At 43.1% G+C, this 15,604-nt stretch overlaps 1 protein-coding gene across 1 annotated transcript in view; it reads right to left on the reverse strand.

Annotated features, from left to right (window-relative positions):
* Positions 1–143: 143 nt before the first annotated feature.
* Positions 144–15,604, reverse strand: part of col27a1b (collagen, type XXVII, alpha 1b) — a 232,719-nt gene continuing 217,258 nt past the window's right edge. Inside the window, exons 58-61 of the mRNA XM_034170907.1 lie at positions 9,981–10,152; positions 9,767–9,876; positions 1,806–2,024; positions 144–1,709 (exon numbers count right to left, since the gene is read on the reverse strand). Coding sequence (XP_034026798.1) covers positions 1,563–1,709; positions 1,806–2,024; positions 9,767–9,876; positions 9,981–10,152 — 648 coding nt within the window. The 3' untranslated portion in view covers positions 144–1,562. The remainder of the gene's footprint in view (positions 1,710–1,805; positions 2,025–9,766; positions 9,877–9,980; positions 10,153–15,604) is intronic.

Raw genomic sequence — 15,604 nt, forward strand, 5'->3', positions numbered from 1 at the left:
TGAAAAGAAAAAAAAAAGTCAAACTTCTCATTTAATGTGTATTGTGACAACTCCTGGTCAAACAAACTTTCCCTGCTGCACATTTGGGTTTTGAATGGATCAGGAGTAAAATAAAAAAATAAAAAACATGCAATATCCAAAAATACAGATGATCAGGACAGTTTAATTATTAAAAAGTCTTCAAAAGTCAAAGCACCATATGACCAAAAATGTGCTAAAACAGGAACTTCATGTCTGTTTTTGAATCTAAACTGAATTTAAATTAGAATTAAATAGTATCTTCTATTTGTAATAAGAGCATATTCCTATAAACATATACATTGTCACAAAGAATATAAACTACCAAACTTTGGCCTGTGTGTACAACACAGGATTCCCTTTGAAGTAAAGTACAGACGGCTTTGCTGTCAACTGACAAGCGTCACCCATTGAAGCACCACGAGTCACCTTAGTCTCATCCCCAGTTGTGTCAGCTCGCATCATTTTTGTGACGGGATGAGAGGCGCAGTACGAGGTAGCATCCTGACATGCTGTGAAACCTTAGCTTGGTTTAGACCTGTGCTGGAGCGCACAGCAGGTAGTTGGATGTGTTTGAAATGTCGGGCGTCAGCCCTCGACAATTATCTGAGGCTCAAAAAGGCTTACCCGGAGACAGTACTGTGTGTCCGAGCCACACTCTAGACCTGAATATCATGATGTTGTATATACCTGTCGGCTGTGGGACAGTGACTATTGCACTTTATATTACAGTATACAGTACATATACATGTATAAATAATATTTAAAAATAAATTTGCTGCAGTTGCAGCTGTTGCTGTCCAATATTTCTGTACACATCTATTCTGCCAAAACAGACCATCAGCCTGTGAATGGAATATGGTACAACTTGGTCTGAGAGAGAATGGAAACAAGTCACTCGATTGGCTTTCTTTCTGCTGATTCAGGTCTCAGGGCAGGTCCAGTCTGGGACCATCCGCTGATGCTTCGCATGCGTTGCGGCATCCACCACACTCTGGAACAGGTTTGGGTCCTGGATGGCAACCACTGGCCGACAACTGGACCAACCCCACCTCTCAGAAGTAACTCATCTTTTGCAGCTAGCTGAAATGTGGTCATGGCCTTCTGCAGTCACTGGGGTCCTCAACGAGGTACCTCTGTGCCAGATCAGACACAGAGAAATGCACCACATGGCCGAAATGTTGTAGCTAATGTTCCCTCATAATGCAAGTGATACTCATCTGAGTCTCACAGAGTAACTGTTTTATTAGATACACATTTCAGCTGTACCCAAGGATCCTCTGAAGAGGCCTAATACCAAAAAGATCTAGTCACTGCCTGGTTGATTTCCTAAATTTCTGAACATTAAGCTTTTGTTTGTTTCTTCCATAAGTTGATGAGCACCAGAAGTCGCTATCTCTGGTTTTTCAACAGCCTCTCTGGCGCACCCTCCTGATTCTGGAGTCCACGCATATTTTTGCAGCGAGGGAAGGCTTTCTGGAAAACCTGCCCAAGACTCCACTGTCCATCTTCCATATGACATCACTCCTTTGAGGAGCATAGCCCTATAAAAAGCACACTGGTCCAACCTCAAGGCGAAAGCTTGAGCCAGGTTCTGCGGTTGTTAAATTGTATACATCCACAATCGGGAGTAAATTTGGGTCCTGGGTCTGGAAGACAAACTGGGTTTGATGCCAATGGCCATCTTTGATCTGAAAGGGACAAATATTGTCACATGATTCAATGACATGCACTGAACTCTCCACAGAAGAAATGACACTTCAATGCCACAATATGATGGTGCGTACCCAACAGTCATCTATGTGAATAAGTGGTTCCATGAGGTCTCCTGCTTGGATGGTCTCCCCACTCCAGGCTTTAAATCTCACAGCGTTGGGTGTAGGTTGCAGGGAGGGTCCTGCTGCCCACACAGACATGTTGAGGCAGTGGATGGTGATGTTTTGCACGGCCTCAGTGCTTAAAAGATGAATGAAGTTCATTTGAATGCGACCGACTCCTATGTCCAACTGTAAAGCAATAGTGGATGTGTTAAGTTAGTAAAAATTATTTGTGCATTTGTTTACTGAAAGCCTCAGTGCATAAGAGACATACTGTTAATGCATTTTGCAAATTTGTTTTATATTTTTTAATAGAAATACGGACTGGTGCCACCTGAGCCACATGGGTTCTGAGCTAGATTCTCGGGGCTGGTCCCAAGCCCAGATAAGGGAGTTGGGTTGTGTCAGAAAGGGCATCCAACATGAATTTTGCCAAACCAAATATATATACTCAACAAAAATATAAACCCAACACTTTTGGTTTTGCTCCCATTTTGTATGAGATGAACTCAAAGATCTAAAACTTTTTCCACATACACAATATCACCATTTCCCTCAAATATTGTTCACAAACTAGTCTAAATCTGTGATAGTGAGCACTTCTCCTTTGCTGAGATAATCCATCCCACCTCACAGGTGTGCCATACCAAGTTGCTGATTAGACACCATGATTAGTGCACAGGTGTGCCTTAGACTGCCCACAATAAAAGGGCACTCTGAAAGGTGCAGTTTTATCACACAGCACAATGCCACAGATGTCGCAAGATTTCAGGGAGCGTACAATTGGCATGCTGACAGCAGGAATGTCAACCAGAGCTGTTGCTCGTGTATTGAATGTTCATTTCTCTACCATAAGCCGTCTCCAAAGGCGTTTCAGAGAATTTGGCAGTACATCCAACCAGCCTCACAACCGCAGACCACGTGTAACCACACCAGCCCAGGACCTCCACATCCAGCATGTTCACCTCCAAGATCGTCTGAGACCAGCCACTCGGACAGCTGCTGAAACAATCGGTTTGCATAACCAAAGAATTTCTGCACAAACTGTCAGAAACCGTCTCAGGGAAGCTCATCTGCATGCTCGTCCTCATCGGGGTCTCGACCTGACTCCAGTTCGTCGTCGTAACCGACTTGAGTGGGCAAATGCTCACATTTGCTGGCGTTTGGCACGTTGGAGAGGTGTTCTCTTCACGGATGATGCAAAGGAGATGTGTTGCACTGCATGAGGCAAATGGTGGTCACACCAGATACTGACTGGTATCCCCCCCCCCCCCCCCCCCCCCCATGAAACAAAACTGTACCTTTCAGAGTGGCCTTTTATTGTGGACAGTCTAAGGCACACCTGTGCACTAATCATGGTGTCTAATCAGCATCTTGATATGGCACACCTGTGAGGTGGGATGGATTATCTCAGCAAAGGAGAAGTGCTCACTATCACAGATTTAGACTGGTTTGTGAACAATATTTGAGGGAAATGGTGATATTGTGTATGTGGAAAAAGTTTTAGATCTTTGAGTTCATCTCATACAAAATGGGAGCAAAACCAAAAGTGTTGCATTTATATTTTTGTTGCGTGTAGGTCACAAATCAAATTTCTACACTAGATTGGCTGAGGACAAGTTAATGACTGCTATCCTTGATGTTGTTCAAATGTGCTGGTGGAAATTGGGGAACATGTCCAGAAGCAGTGAGAGAAGGAAAGTGAGAAGTGTGGAAGTGAAGTGAAAGTCAGAACTTTGATTGTTGGCATTATGACGGATAAATGGGGACAGTTGGCTGATATGATGGAAGGGAGAAAGGTAGACATATTGTGTGGTCAAAGACACTCAAGTGGAAGACAAGTAAGGCCAGGAGTATCGGAGGTGAAGCCGCAATATGGTTTCAGGCTGAGAAAGAGCACTACATATGCAAGGTTTATGCTGACTGAAAAGTATTGCAAATGCCAGAAGAAGTTGTGGTTTTGTGGATTTACAGAAAGCTTATGATTGGGTGCCAAGAGAAGAGTTGTGGTATGGTATGATAAAGTCTTAAGCTGCGGAGAAGTATTTGAGAACTGTACACAAGGCCAGTGACAGCATCGGCTCTGAGGCCTTCCTTGTTTGCAGAGGTGATGGACAGGTTGATGGATAAGATGAGACAGGAGTCTCTGTAGACCACAATGTTTACAGATAATGTTGTGATCTATAGTAAGGGTAGAGAGCAGGTTGAGCGTATACTCTGGACAGGTAGAGATATGTTTCAGAGGGAAGGGGAATGAAGGTCTGAGCAAGATTCAGTGTGTGTGTGTTTGTTTGTGAGTGAGTGAGAGAGAGAGCCGGGGGGACACATGGTGAAAAAGTGAGGATACAAGGAGCAGAGGTAGTGGTACTGATGGGGTCTATTGTCCAAAGTAATGAAGACTGTCATTAAAGGAGAGGGTATGTGCAGGATGGAGAAAGGTGAGAGGAATAATTTGAGACTAAGTGTATCTTAGGGAAAATACTAGCTACAGTAGTGTTCAGAATAATAGTAGTGCTATGTGACTAAAACGATTAATCCAGATTTTGAGTATATTTCTTATTGTTACATGGAAAACAAGGATTCTCACAAATCCAACAAAACCAAGCATTCATGATATGCACACTCTTAAGGCTATGAAATTGGGCTATTAGTAAAAAAATATAGAAAAGGGGGTGTTCATATTAACAGTAGCGTGGCATTCAGTCAGTGAGTTCGTTAATTTTGTGGAACAAACAGGTGTGAATCAGGTGTCCCCTATTTAAGGATGAAGTCAGCACCTGTTAAACATGCTTTTCTCTTTGAAAGCCTGAGGAAAATGGGACGTTCAAGACATTGTTCAGAAGAACAGCGTAGTTTGATTAAAAAGTTGATTGGAGAGGGGAAAACTTATACGCAGGTGCAAAAAATTATAGGCTGTTCATCTACAATGATCTCCAATGCTTTAAAATGGACAAAAAAACCAGAGATGCGTGGAAGAAAACAGAAAACAACCATCAAAATGGATAGAAGAATAACCAGAATGGCAAAGGCTCACCCACTGATCAGCTCCAGGATGATCAAAGACAGTCTGGAGTTACCTGTAAGTGCTGTGACAGAAGACGCCTGTGTGAAGCTAATTTATTTGCAAAAATCCCCCGCAAAGTCCCTCTGTTAAATAAAAGACGCGCAGAAGAGGTTACAATTTGCCAAAGAACATATCAACTGGCCTAAACAGAAATGGAAGAATATTTTGTGGACTGATGAGTAAAATTGTTCTTTTTGGGTCCAAGGGCCGCAGACAGTTTGTGAGAGAATCCCCAAACTCTGAATTCAAGCCACAGTTCACAGTGAAGACAGTGAAGCATGGTGGTGCAAGCATCATGATATGGGCATGTTTCTCCTACTATGGTGTTGGGCCTATATATCACATACCAGGTATCATGGATCAGTTTGGATATGTCAAAATACTTGAAGATGTTTCCTTATGCTGAAGAGGACATGCCCTTGAAATGGGTGTTTCAACAAGACAATGACCCCAAGCACACTAGTAAACAAGCAAAATCTTGGTTCCAAACCAACAAAATTAATGCCTCGCAGATGTGAAGAAATCATGAAAAACTGGTTATACAACTAAATACTAGTTTAGTGATTCACAGTGTTGCTAGAAGAGCAGTTTGTACATAATAGTTTTGAGTTTGTAGCATCAACAGTAGATGCTACTATTATTGTGAACACCCCCTTTTCTACTTTTTTTTTTTTTTACTAATAGCCCAATTTCTTAGCCTTAAGAGTGTGCATATCATGAATGCTTGGTCTTGATGGATTTGTGAGAATCTACTGGTACCTTGTTTCCCATGTAACAATAAGAAATAAACTCAAAACCTGGATTAATCTTTTTAGTCACATAGCACTACTATTATTCTGAACACTACTGTATATATTGTTCAACATGTGCATTTGTGTTTATTGTTTGAACCTTTCTGTTGTACAGTCTTTCACAAAAGACCTCAAATTACCTTTATAAAGTGTCAAAACAGTTGTTTATTATAGTTTGCTGTGTGTTTTGAATAAATGTGTGTGGAAAATTATTTTTCACTTTATATTTTCCTTGCCTATTTTAGATTGTAAACCTTTATTACACTTATAAAACGCAACAAAAAGATATATATTCTGAAAGCACAGGTTGTCCTGAAAAAAAGACACATAAAACTTGATTGTGGGATGCAGGGAGAGCTGTTAACAGCAATAATAAAACATTTATGCCAGGCTAGTGAACTGTCCAAAAAATCCCCTCGGACCCCAGAGGGTTAAAAAAAGTAAAAGTAAATTAATTTTTTTTCTTCTTTGCAATCGCATTTGGCGGCCAGTCCGCCCCTCTTCTGTTGGGGAGGATTGAGCATCTCACAGCGGTCTGATTATTGGAACAGGAAGTAACACGTAAGATTTTAGGTTTTACAGATGTTAGCAGACTGAAAGTTAGTGGAAGCTAATTAGTCCACTGATGACTTTCAAAATTACCTGAAAAGCTAATCTGCTAATGAAAAAGTTAGCTTTACTAATTAGCAGATTAGCGGAACTGTGCCCACCACTGCAGACCCAGAATTTAGATGTGGTAGAAGCCAAGACGTGTCCTGTTCCTTATAATATGAATTAAAAGGAGAGGAAGCTTAGTTCCACACGACTTGTATGCGAGCCACACAAGATGGAGAAATAATTCAATATCAATTCAGTTTATTTTTATTTATATAGTGCCAAATCACAACAGAGTTGCCTTTATACATTGGTGGGCACAGCTAACCAAAACATTAGCTTCGATAACTGGTAATCAGCTAAGTGAAAAGTTATCTTTTTAATGCTAAACCCATAAACTGCCTAAAAACTTATTGGAAGCTACAGCTAACCGATAACTTTCAATTTTGCCTCCCATACACTCTCAGCTACTAACAAGCCAATTTTGAGTTTAAACACTGCTAAAGCTTCTAACAGAATCAAAGGCGATCACAAACCTAAACAGCCAACGAGCCAGTGCTTCTGTCTTTGTACGCTCTGCCCCCTGCTGTAGGGAAGCATCATTTACCTTGACAGGATACAGTGGTCCAGCGATGAGGCAGAGGTCTTGAAATGGAAAGCAAGTTTGAATTATGGTTTTGCTTTATAAATTAAATTATTCCAGAGAGAATAACTACATTAATGTACAGTGGTCCCTCGCTATAACGCAGTTCACCTTCCGCGGCCTTGCAGTTTCGCAGATTTTTTTTTTTAGTGCAATTTTGCATGCTTTTTTTTTAACAGCGCATTGTGTTCTGCGTCCTTATCAGGCGGGCCGGTCATGGCACCGGTCGGCATCACCGCGATTGCTCTCACTGCCTCCGATGCACTTTCCGAGGCTCGGTAAATGCAGCAGTGGGCCACTCACACCGCCCTCTGCTGTGCGGAACTGCACCAAATCTGGCAACAGGTCCAGAGACTACGCGCACTGTTTTGATGCGGATGTTGACCGCAGCCGCAGAGCTCCGTGGCCACCGAGAGAGTCTTTGCGGGTCCCGCATCCGTACCTCTGGAGGCAGTGAGCGAAGAGAGAGTTCTGCGTGTGTCTTGTTTATAATCTTCTCGCACAGAAGAAAAAAGAGAGTGTTTACACAGGAGAGAAAAGTGAGAAAATGTTAATGCTTGTTTGAGAAAAGTGCATAAAGTGTGTAGTGAGGGGTTTTACAGCCTTAAAACATCTATAATAATTGCAAAAAATAGCGCTGACTACTTCGCAGATTTCGCTTATCGCGGATTATTTTTAGAACATAACTCCCCCGACAAACAAGGGACCACTGTAAACTCTTAAAATGTACAAAGTGATATATAACACATATCTGTTCATTTTAAAATAATGCACTAATTCTGAAGATTTGAATATTAACACACAGATGCCCAAAGGGTTTATGGGTAAACTAAGCCTCCGCTCATACTGATTGGTTGATTCATTCATTCTATGTAAAAACCAACACAAGTGAATCAATGTAAAGTGCTGGTGTTTACAAATAAATGTGCTTTTGTAAAATGTCATTTTTTTTTAAATTTTATAAAAAAGAATGTTTCAAGATCCTGCTAGACAGTGGCTAAGCGCATGCGTGATGACATCACAACTCTATGCGGTTAGGGAGACGAGGTTTCTTTCAGTAACAAGAACTGTCAAAAAACTTTCTCATGTGTGGTTGGAGTTATGTGTTGATAGGAATCGCCTTTTGAATGCTTGAATAATGTCAGTTGTACAAAGAAATCAAATAATAGTGAAAACATGTTCATTGCACCCAAAATGTTGGTATTTTGGTCGTTGAACTCTGCGGTGTGGTGTCATAATAACACATCAAACAGTCGCTCCGTGCGGTGTCATAACAACGAATCAATCAGTCGCTCCATGCGGGGTCATAGCATCCTGTCGGTTAGCGGCTCCGTGCGGTGTCAAAACGGATCAATCAGTTGCTCCGTGAGGCATCATAACATCAAGCCTGGTTCACATGGCAAGATAATTCGGCCGATATTGGACCGGATCCTCCCCATCCGACAAGCTTAAGGACACCCCGACAATCGTGATGACGCTAAATATAATCCTATCAGATATTCCTGCTGTGTGTGGTGTGTTAAGAGCGCTCTGATCTGCTCAGAAAGACGCGAGGAGCCGAATGTGACATGCAGCCAGTCAGAAAGTGAGGTGTTTGACCTGGGAATGTTCGTGTGTGAAATCTGTTTGTGTGTGTTGTTTTTACAGTGTGTCTGACACCGCACACTGTCCAACTAAACCTGCCAGATCTATGATTTTTTTTTTTTTTTTTATCTCCACGTGTGTGGTCTCTCAGGTTTTGGAAACCTACAGATAATTTTAAAATCCTGTCATCGACAACACTGTGATATAACCAGTTGCCAGTAGTTGGCAGTGTTCTATGCATTTTGACGCTGGTTATATCACACAGACTTTTCAGCTTTGCAAATGTTTTTTTACACAAATAAAAAAAATGACATATTTTACAAAAGCACATTTATTTGTAAACACCAACACACGTTACACTGATTCACTTGTGTTAGTTTTTACATAGAATGAATTAGTCAACCAATCAGTATGAGCAGAGGCTAAGTTTACCCATAATCCCTTTGGGCACCTGTGTGCTAATGTTCAAATCTTCTGAATGAGTGCATTATTTTAAAATTAACAGATATGTTATTTGTGGATTTTTCTCTGCATCCCGAAAAATTTTCCTGGCAGTTGTTGTTGAAATTTCTGTCTACATAACTGTGGTTTGGTTTCACTCATTTTCCACTACTTGATTCAAGTTTGAACACTGCTGATTGGCATTGCTTGGACCTTGGGTATCTTTTTATATCCTTTTACTGTTTTATATAGTCCAATGAACATTTCCTGCAGATCCTTCGACAGTTCTTTTGCTTTCCTCATGACTCAGTAATGAGAAATGTCAAGTGCAGCACTGGATGAAAGATGCAAGGTTCTGGTAGGAGCCCAGAAACTCACTGACCTTTTGTACAAACACTGATTACAAGCAAACAGATCATAGGTGAGAACGGTTACCTTTAGTAACCATTCAAACCTGTTTGCATCAACTTGTATGCATATTATCTTGTCAAAATCACCAGGGTCTGTAAACTTATGAGCACAACTGTACTTTGCACTGGGATACCAATGAAACCACTGCAAATCATAAAGAAGACAATGCTCATACGGCCAAGGGTATTTTAGTATATATTATAGCATATTATATTTTAAACTTAAGCTGCTTTAAATCTGCTTTAACTTATTATGTGTTTTTATTATTATTAATTGTTTTAATTCCTGTGCGGTGTCCTTGAGTGTCACAGAAAGGCGCCTATCAATAAAATGCATTATTATTATTATTATTATTATACTTATTTGGGTGTAGCAAATTGTCATGTGTTCAAGTGATCCCAACCTTGGAAACAGTGACAGGCTTCAGGCAAGTCCGTCCTCTACCAGTGAAGTTGCACGTCACCTCAATGGTATCGGCTCTGCAGCCAAGGTTTGGGTCGATCCAGTAGGTACCTACAAGTGGCAGGAAAGAATCATTTAATGGCCAAAATGTGGGGTGAACTGCATGTTTTGAAGAGTGATAGAGGGTTTTAAAAGTCTTTAAAGAAGCTCTGTACCGTCATTCATCCTCTGCTCACAGCTGTAAAGGTCTTGACAGATTCGTGCAGGATTATCACGAGTCCCCAGTGGGTTCTTTAGACTCTGGAGCAAATTGCTGAGATGCTGCAAAGTCTCGAAGATCCCGATATTCTGGTCCAACATGAGCAAGTCCATGCTCTGAGAGTTCAGCTTTGGATGACAATATATGTTTACATTTTAAAGTCATATTCATTGTAGATATGCACTGATGTCATTGAGCATGCAATGTGGAACACGGGTTCTCTGACTGAGTTCCTGCTTAGCGTTCAACTCCATTCTAACAAGAAAGGACGTGTCATTCTGTCACTTTCCAAAGGATTACATCAGATGAAAAAAAAAGTGGATTTCAGCCAACAGAAGTACTTAGAAGCTCAAATTTACATAAACACATTGGGCCCCATCTTGATGGCAGACACAAAAATGAGATCTGCAGAGGGCGCAGGTCCATTTAGAACTTGTGCAAATGCACCTTTAAGCACAGGAAATACAGATGCAAAGGGGTTGTAATTACTGTATGGATTCAATGTAACTAAATCAAAGTAGCACTTGTCCTTTTAACTGGACAGCAACAAGTGCAGTGTCTTGGTATCGGGGAAGTGAGTGAGTGCAAGGGAACAGAGTTGCGCAGGTTAACAGATTAGTGCAAATGATCAGTAGCCACCAAAACCTATCGAGGTAAAGCACTGCAGCAAGGTGAGGTTTTGCATTTTTCCATGAGAGTTTACTTAGTTTACTTTTGTTGTGTATTTACTGTCTGCCTCAGACATCTCAAAAATGTGTCATAACGGCCGTCTCCATGCCAGAGTATTTAGCCAGTCCCTGATTGTGCAAATTCTCCTACTTAGAAAGATAAGAGAGGTCTGTAATTTTCATCATTGGTACACGTCAACTATGAGAGACAAAATGAGAAAAAAAAAAAATCCAGGAAAACACATTATAAGATTTTTAAAGAATTTATTTGTAAATTACGGTGGAAGAGTAAGTATTTGGTCAACAACAAACAAGCAAGATTTCTGGCTCTCACAGACCTGTAACTACTTCTTTAAGAAGCTCTTCTGTCCTCCGTTACCTGTATTAATGGCATCTGTTGGAACTCGTTACCTGTATAAAAGACACCTGTCCACAGCCTCAAACAGTCAGACTCCAAACTCAACCATGGCCAAGACCAAAGAGCTGTCAAAGGACACCAGGAAGAAAATTGTAGATGTGTACCAGGCAGGGGCGTCAGACTGGTATTTGGGTTATTTAGCTGAAAAAGTCTGGGTGGAGTAGCGCTTCTACTTAAAGTGTGAAGCCACATTATGTGTGGTGCAAACATTTGCCAGAAATGGATCACTTTTGCCGGTTCTGGATCACGACACTCTGCATCACTTTGGGGGCATTCCTGGCATCTGGCTGGAGCCCTTCTAATGCAGAATGATACACACTGTACCCGAGAATGTGTTTTGAACGCAAAATGATATAAATTATACTTATTAAATTTACTTAGTTTCGAAAGGCACCGTTATACGTTTTTACGAGCAAAAAATGAAGTATGGAGGTGAGATTTCTCCCGAATTAAAAAGTAAAAGCCCCCACATTCATGCCTAGTCGTGATTTTGAGATGACCCCCAAAGGACACATGACTCACAACTACGGACACGAGGTTGCTGCTTCAGTGATCCACAACCGGCAAATTTTCGCGTCGGAGATAAATGTGCGCAGCAATTAAACAGCAAGAAATAACACAATGACATTTTCTACTCAAGTAAGAAAGTATTTTCCCACTCTAGAACCAAAAACACCGAATGGCTAACTCACCTTTGCTACATTTTAGAGATCGTTACTTTCAAACTTGCAGGAATGAGTGAGTGAGAAAAAGAGCGCACACCGCAGACACCGGGATGTTTTGATTCCTCTGCTGATCACAAGCATGGCTGGATCCGGTCGAGCTTGTCGTTGTTTGTAGACAAAACATCAATCTTTCTATTGGTACCAAGTATTAGCTTATTCACGCTGATTACGAGAAACAGCGGCGCAAAAACTACAACAGTGATCCGGAACTGGGCAAGTGACTGTATAATAATTCATGGCTCAGCGTTTGTTGTCGTAAAAGAGTCAAATGTATTACAGATTGTAATATTTTATTCATTTATTTGTATTTATATATCAATAATAATAACAGAAACAACAACAATAATAGTAATAATAACTAATAATGCCACAATACAGTTTTGAGAAACGGACAAAAAGAATCTGATAAAACAAAACAGAAAAGATTAAACCAACTAACAATGAACATAAATAAATATAGAAATAACTGTTTCCTGTGAACACCTAGTGACTCTTAAACCTCCACTTCATCCCTGTTTTATTTAAGTTTAATGATAATTTGTTTCGGTCCAACCACATCTAAGCTGTGTTTTTACACAAGAAAAAAATAAACTGCACATTTGTGTCTTTTTTCATGAAAATATCTCATTAAATATAACATATTGTTGTGTGTTGTTTAAGATCGGACTCAGGGATAGGAGCCGTGCTGTCCCAGAGCAGGGAGTCCGGTAGTGTTCACCCTTGTGCTTACTTCTCCCGCAGGTTAACCCCCGCCGAACGGAACTATGATGTTGGCGATCGGGAACTCCTGGCTGTGAAAGAGGCCCGTGAGTGGAGACATCTGTTGGAGGGAGCTGTGGTCCCATTTGTGGTTCTCACTGACCACCGGAACCTGGAATATATCCAGACCGCTAAGCGGCTGAACCCCAGGCAAGCCCGGTGGTCATTGTTTTTCGGACGCTTTAACTTCAAGATCACCTACCGCCCCGGGACCAAGAATATCCGGTCTGACGCCCTGTCCAAGGTGCACGAAGAGGAAGTTAAAGCAAGGCTGTTGGACCCACCTGACACCATCGTACCGGAGTCCACTATCGTCACAACGCTCACGTGGGACGTGGAGGGAGTGGTTAGGGAGGCCCTGACGCGACACCCGAATCCCGGAGGTGGACCACCCAACAGGCTGTATGTGCCACCAGATGCTCGGACTGCCATGTTGGACTTCTGTCACAGTTCCAAGCTCTCCTGCCATCCGGGGGTGCGAAGGACCGTGGTAGTGGTCCGGCAGCGGTTCTGGTGGCCGTCAGTCGAAGCCGACACCAGGGACTACATCCGGGCATGCTCCACCTGTGCCAGGGGCAAGGCTTCCCACCAGCAGGATTAGGGGCTCCTCCAGCCGTTGCCTGTGCCTCGTCGCCCCTGGTCCCACATAGGAATAGACTTCGTCACAGGTCTGCCTGCCTCCCAGGGGAAGACAGTCATCCTGATGATAGTGGACCGGTTCTCGAAGGCGGCCCACTTCGTGGCCCTCCTGAAGCTCCCGACTGCCCAGGAGACTGCAGACCTCCTGGTCTACCACGTCATGCGTCCGCATGGTATCCCCACGGACAATGTATCAGACCGTGGTCCTCAGTTCTCCTCGCAGGTCTGGAAGAGTTTCTGTAAGGAGCTGGGGGCCACGGTGAGCCTGTCGTCCGAGTACCACCCACAAACCAACGGTCAAGCAGAGCAGGCTAACCAGGACTTGGAGCAAGCCTTGAGATGCGTCACTTCTGCGCACCAGACAGCCTGGAGTCAACACCTGGCCTGGATCAAGTACGCACATAACAGCCAGGTGTCGCCGAGGTCGAGGTGCCCTCGGTCCAGGCCCACCTCAGGAGATGCCGTCGGGTGTGGAAGAAAGCCCGTTCTGCTCTCCTGAAGGCCCGGACGCGGGCTAAGGACCATGCAGACCGCCGACGTGCCCCGGCCCCAACATACCAGCCCGGGCAGGAGGTTTGGCTGTCCACAAAAAATATCCCTCTACAAACAGACTCTCCCAAGCTGACTGACCGTTTTGTTGGACCATTTAAGATCATCAAGGTGATCAGCCCCGCCGCAGTGAAGCTACAACTCCCGGCTTCACTGCGGATTCACCCGGTTTTTCATGTGTCAAGTATCAAGCCATACCACACATTGGACCTCTGCTCCCCTGGACCGGCGCCACCTCCTGCCCGGATCATCGATGGAGAACCAGCTTGGACAGTCAAGAAACTCCTAGATGTTCGTCGGAGGGGCCGGGGGTATCAATATCTGGTAGACTGGGAGGGGTACGTCCCAGAAGAACGCTCCTGGGTGAAGAGGAGCTTCATTTTGGATACCGCCCTCCTGGCCAATTTCTACCGGGAGCACCCAGACAAGCCGGGGCGGGCGCCAGGAGGCACCCGTTGAGGGGGGGTCCTGTTGTGTGGGCCGCTGAAGAGGAGGTACTGCTGGCCCACCACCAGATGGCGCCCTGCCAGGATGGCAGCGTTTGGGCCTCTAGAGGGGGCACTGGCCTTTTTGGTGCCACCAGGTGTGCACCGTTAGGCTGTCGTCAGCTGTTTTCCATCATTCATCACTTCATCCATAAAAGCCTGGAAGAGACACCATAACTCTGCCGAGTTATCCGCTTACCACGCAGGTAAACGTACTCAGCCGTTTTGTGCCGTACGCACATTCATTGCTACTGAAGTCTTTGCAGTTGTGATTTATATACTTGCAGCTTGTAGCCGGGTTTGTGGGAAGTTTGGAGGAGATGGCGTCTCCACTCCTCACTTCTTACTTGCTAAGTATAACAATTGACACTGCACGTTTTTCCAGTTTTCCTCTGCACTCTGGGAGTATTTGGATTTATTCCTTCAGGAGGATTACTGAGTTTTGCTGACTGTTTGCTGGGTGTACACACACCCACCTAATCTGTTTTTGCTCCTGCTAGCAGTACCGGTCCGACAGCCTTGAGCGGTGGCCACCTGGGGGTACCAGGACTTGGCGGCTCTGGTGTGTTGCAGGCCTCCGGCTGGCGGTGGAACTTCGTGGGTTCCGGCTCTTCTCTGGATAGGCGTCTCCTACCCTCGGGCCTGCCCACGTGTCACCATTTATTATTAATTGGACTCTGCATATTTTGGACTCTGTTTGCACCCTTGCATAATAAATTATTTATTGGTATTCCTATTGACCGCTCATTTACGCCCCCTAATGTGGGTCCGTGCATTCACTTTCTCAACACATTACACTTTCGTCAGGCCTTTAAAATACTTTCGTGGACTCCTGCTGTAATATGTTGCCAGTGGTTGAGATAGTTGCTGTAGGCATCTAAACCTGATGGAAATCTCTTTGTGGTGTGTCAGTGATGTATGTATGTGCAAAATAAAACAAAACACTACTCAGGTATGTTTTTGACGAGAACATAACATAACTTTGTTACAAGGTCAGACGTTGATTTTGTGTGACAAAGGCCTTTTAATAATAACTCACTTAAAGAAATAATGGCAAAACTCACATGTAAGTAAAAAACCCCAAAATGATTAACTGAAAAAATAACTGGCAAATGAACTGATTAGTAAAATAATCGTTAGTTGCAGCCCTTTGTTAGGCTGAAATAAAATATGTCTCTCCTAAAAAAATTTCCTAAAATTTCCTAAAAAATCAAAGTCCAGATTTCAAAAAAGAAGAGAAAAAAGGACAGGGAAAGAAAACTAAATGAGGGAAAGCAGCTGCTAACCAAATTCTTTGAAAAGAGAGGTGAGCTTGAAAGCTAGCTATATTGAGTTGG

Source organism: Thalassophryne amazonica, chromosome 5 (assembly GCF_902500255.1).
Source record: "Thalassophryne amazonica chromosome 5, fThaAma1.1, whole genome shotgun sequence".
NCBI classification, from domain to species: domain Eukaryota; kingdom Metazoa; phylum Chordata; class Actinopteri; order Batrachoidiformes; family Batrachoididae; genus Thalassophryne; species Thalassophryne amazonica.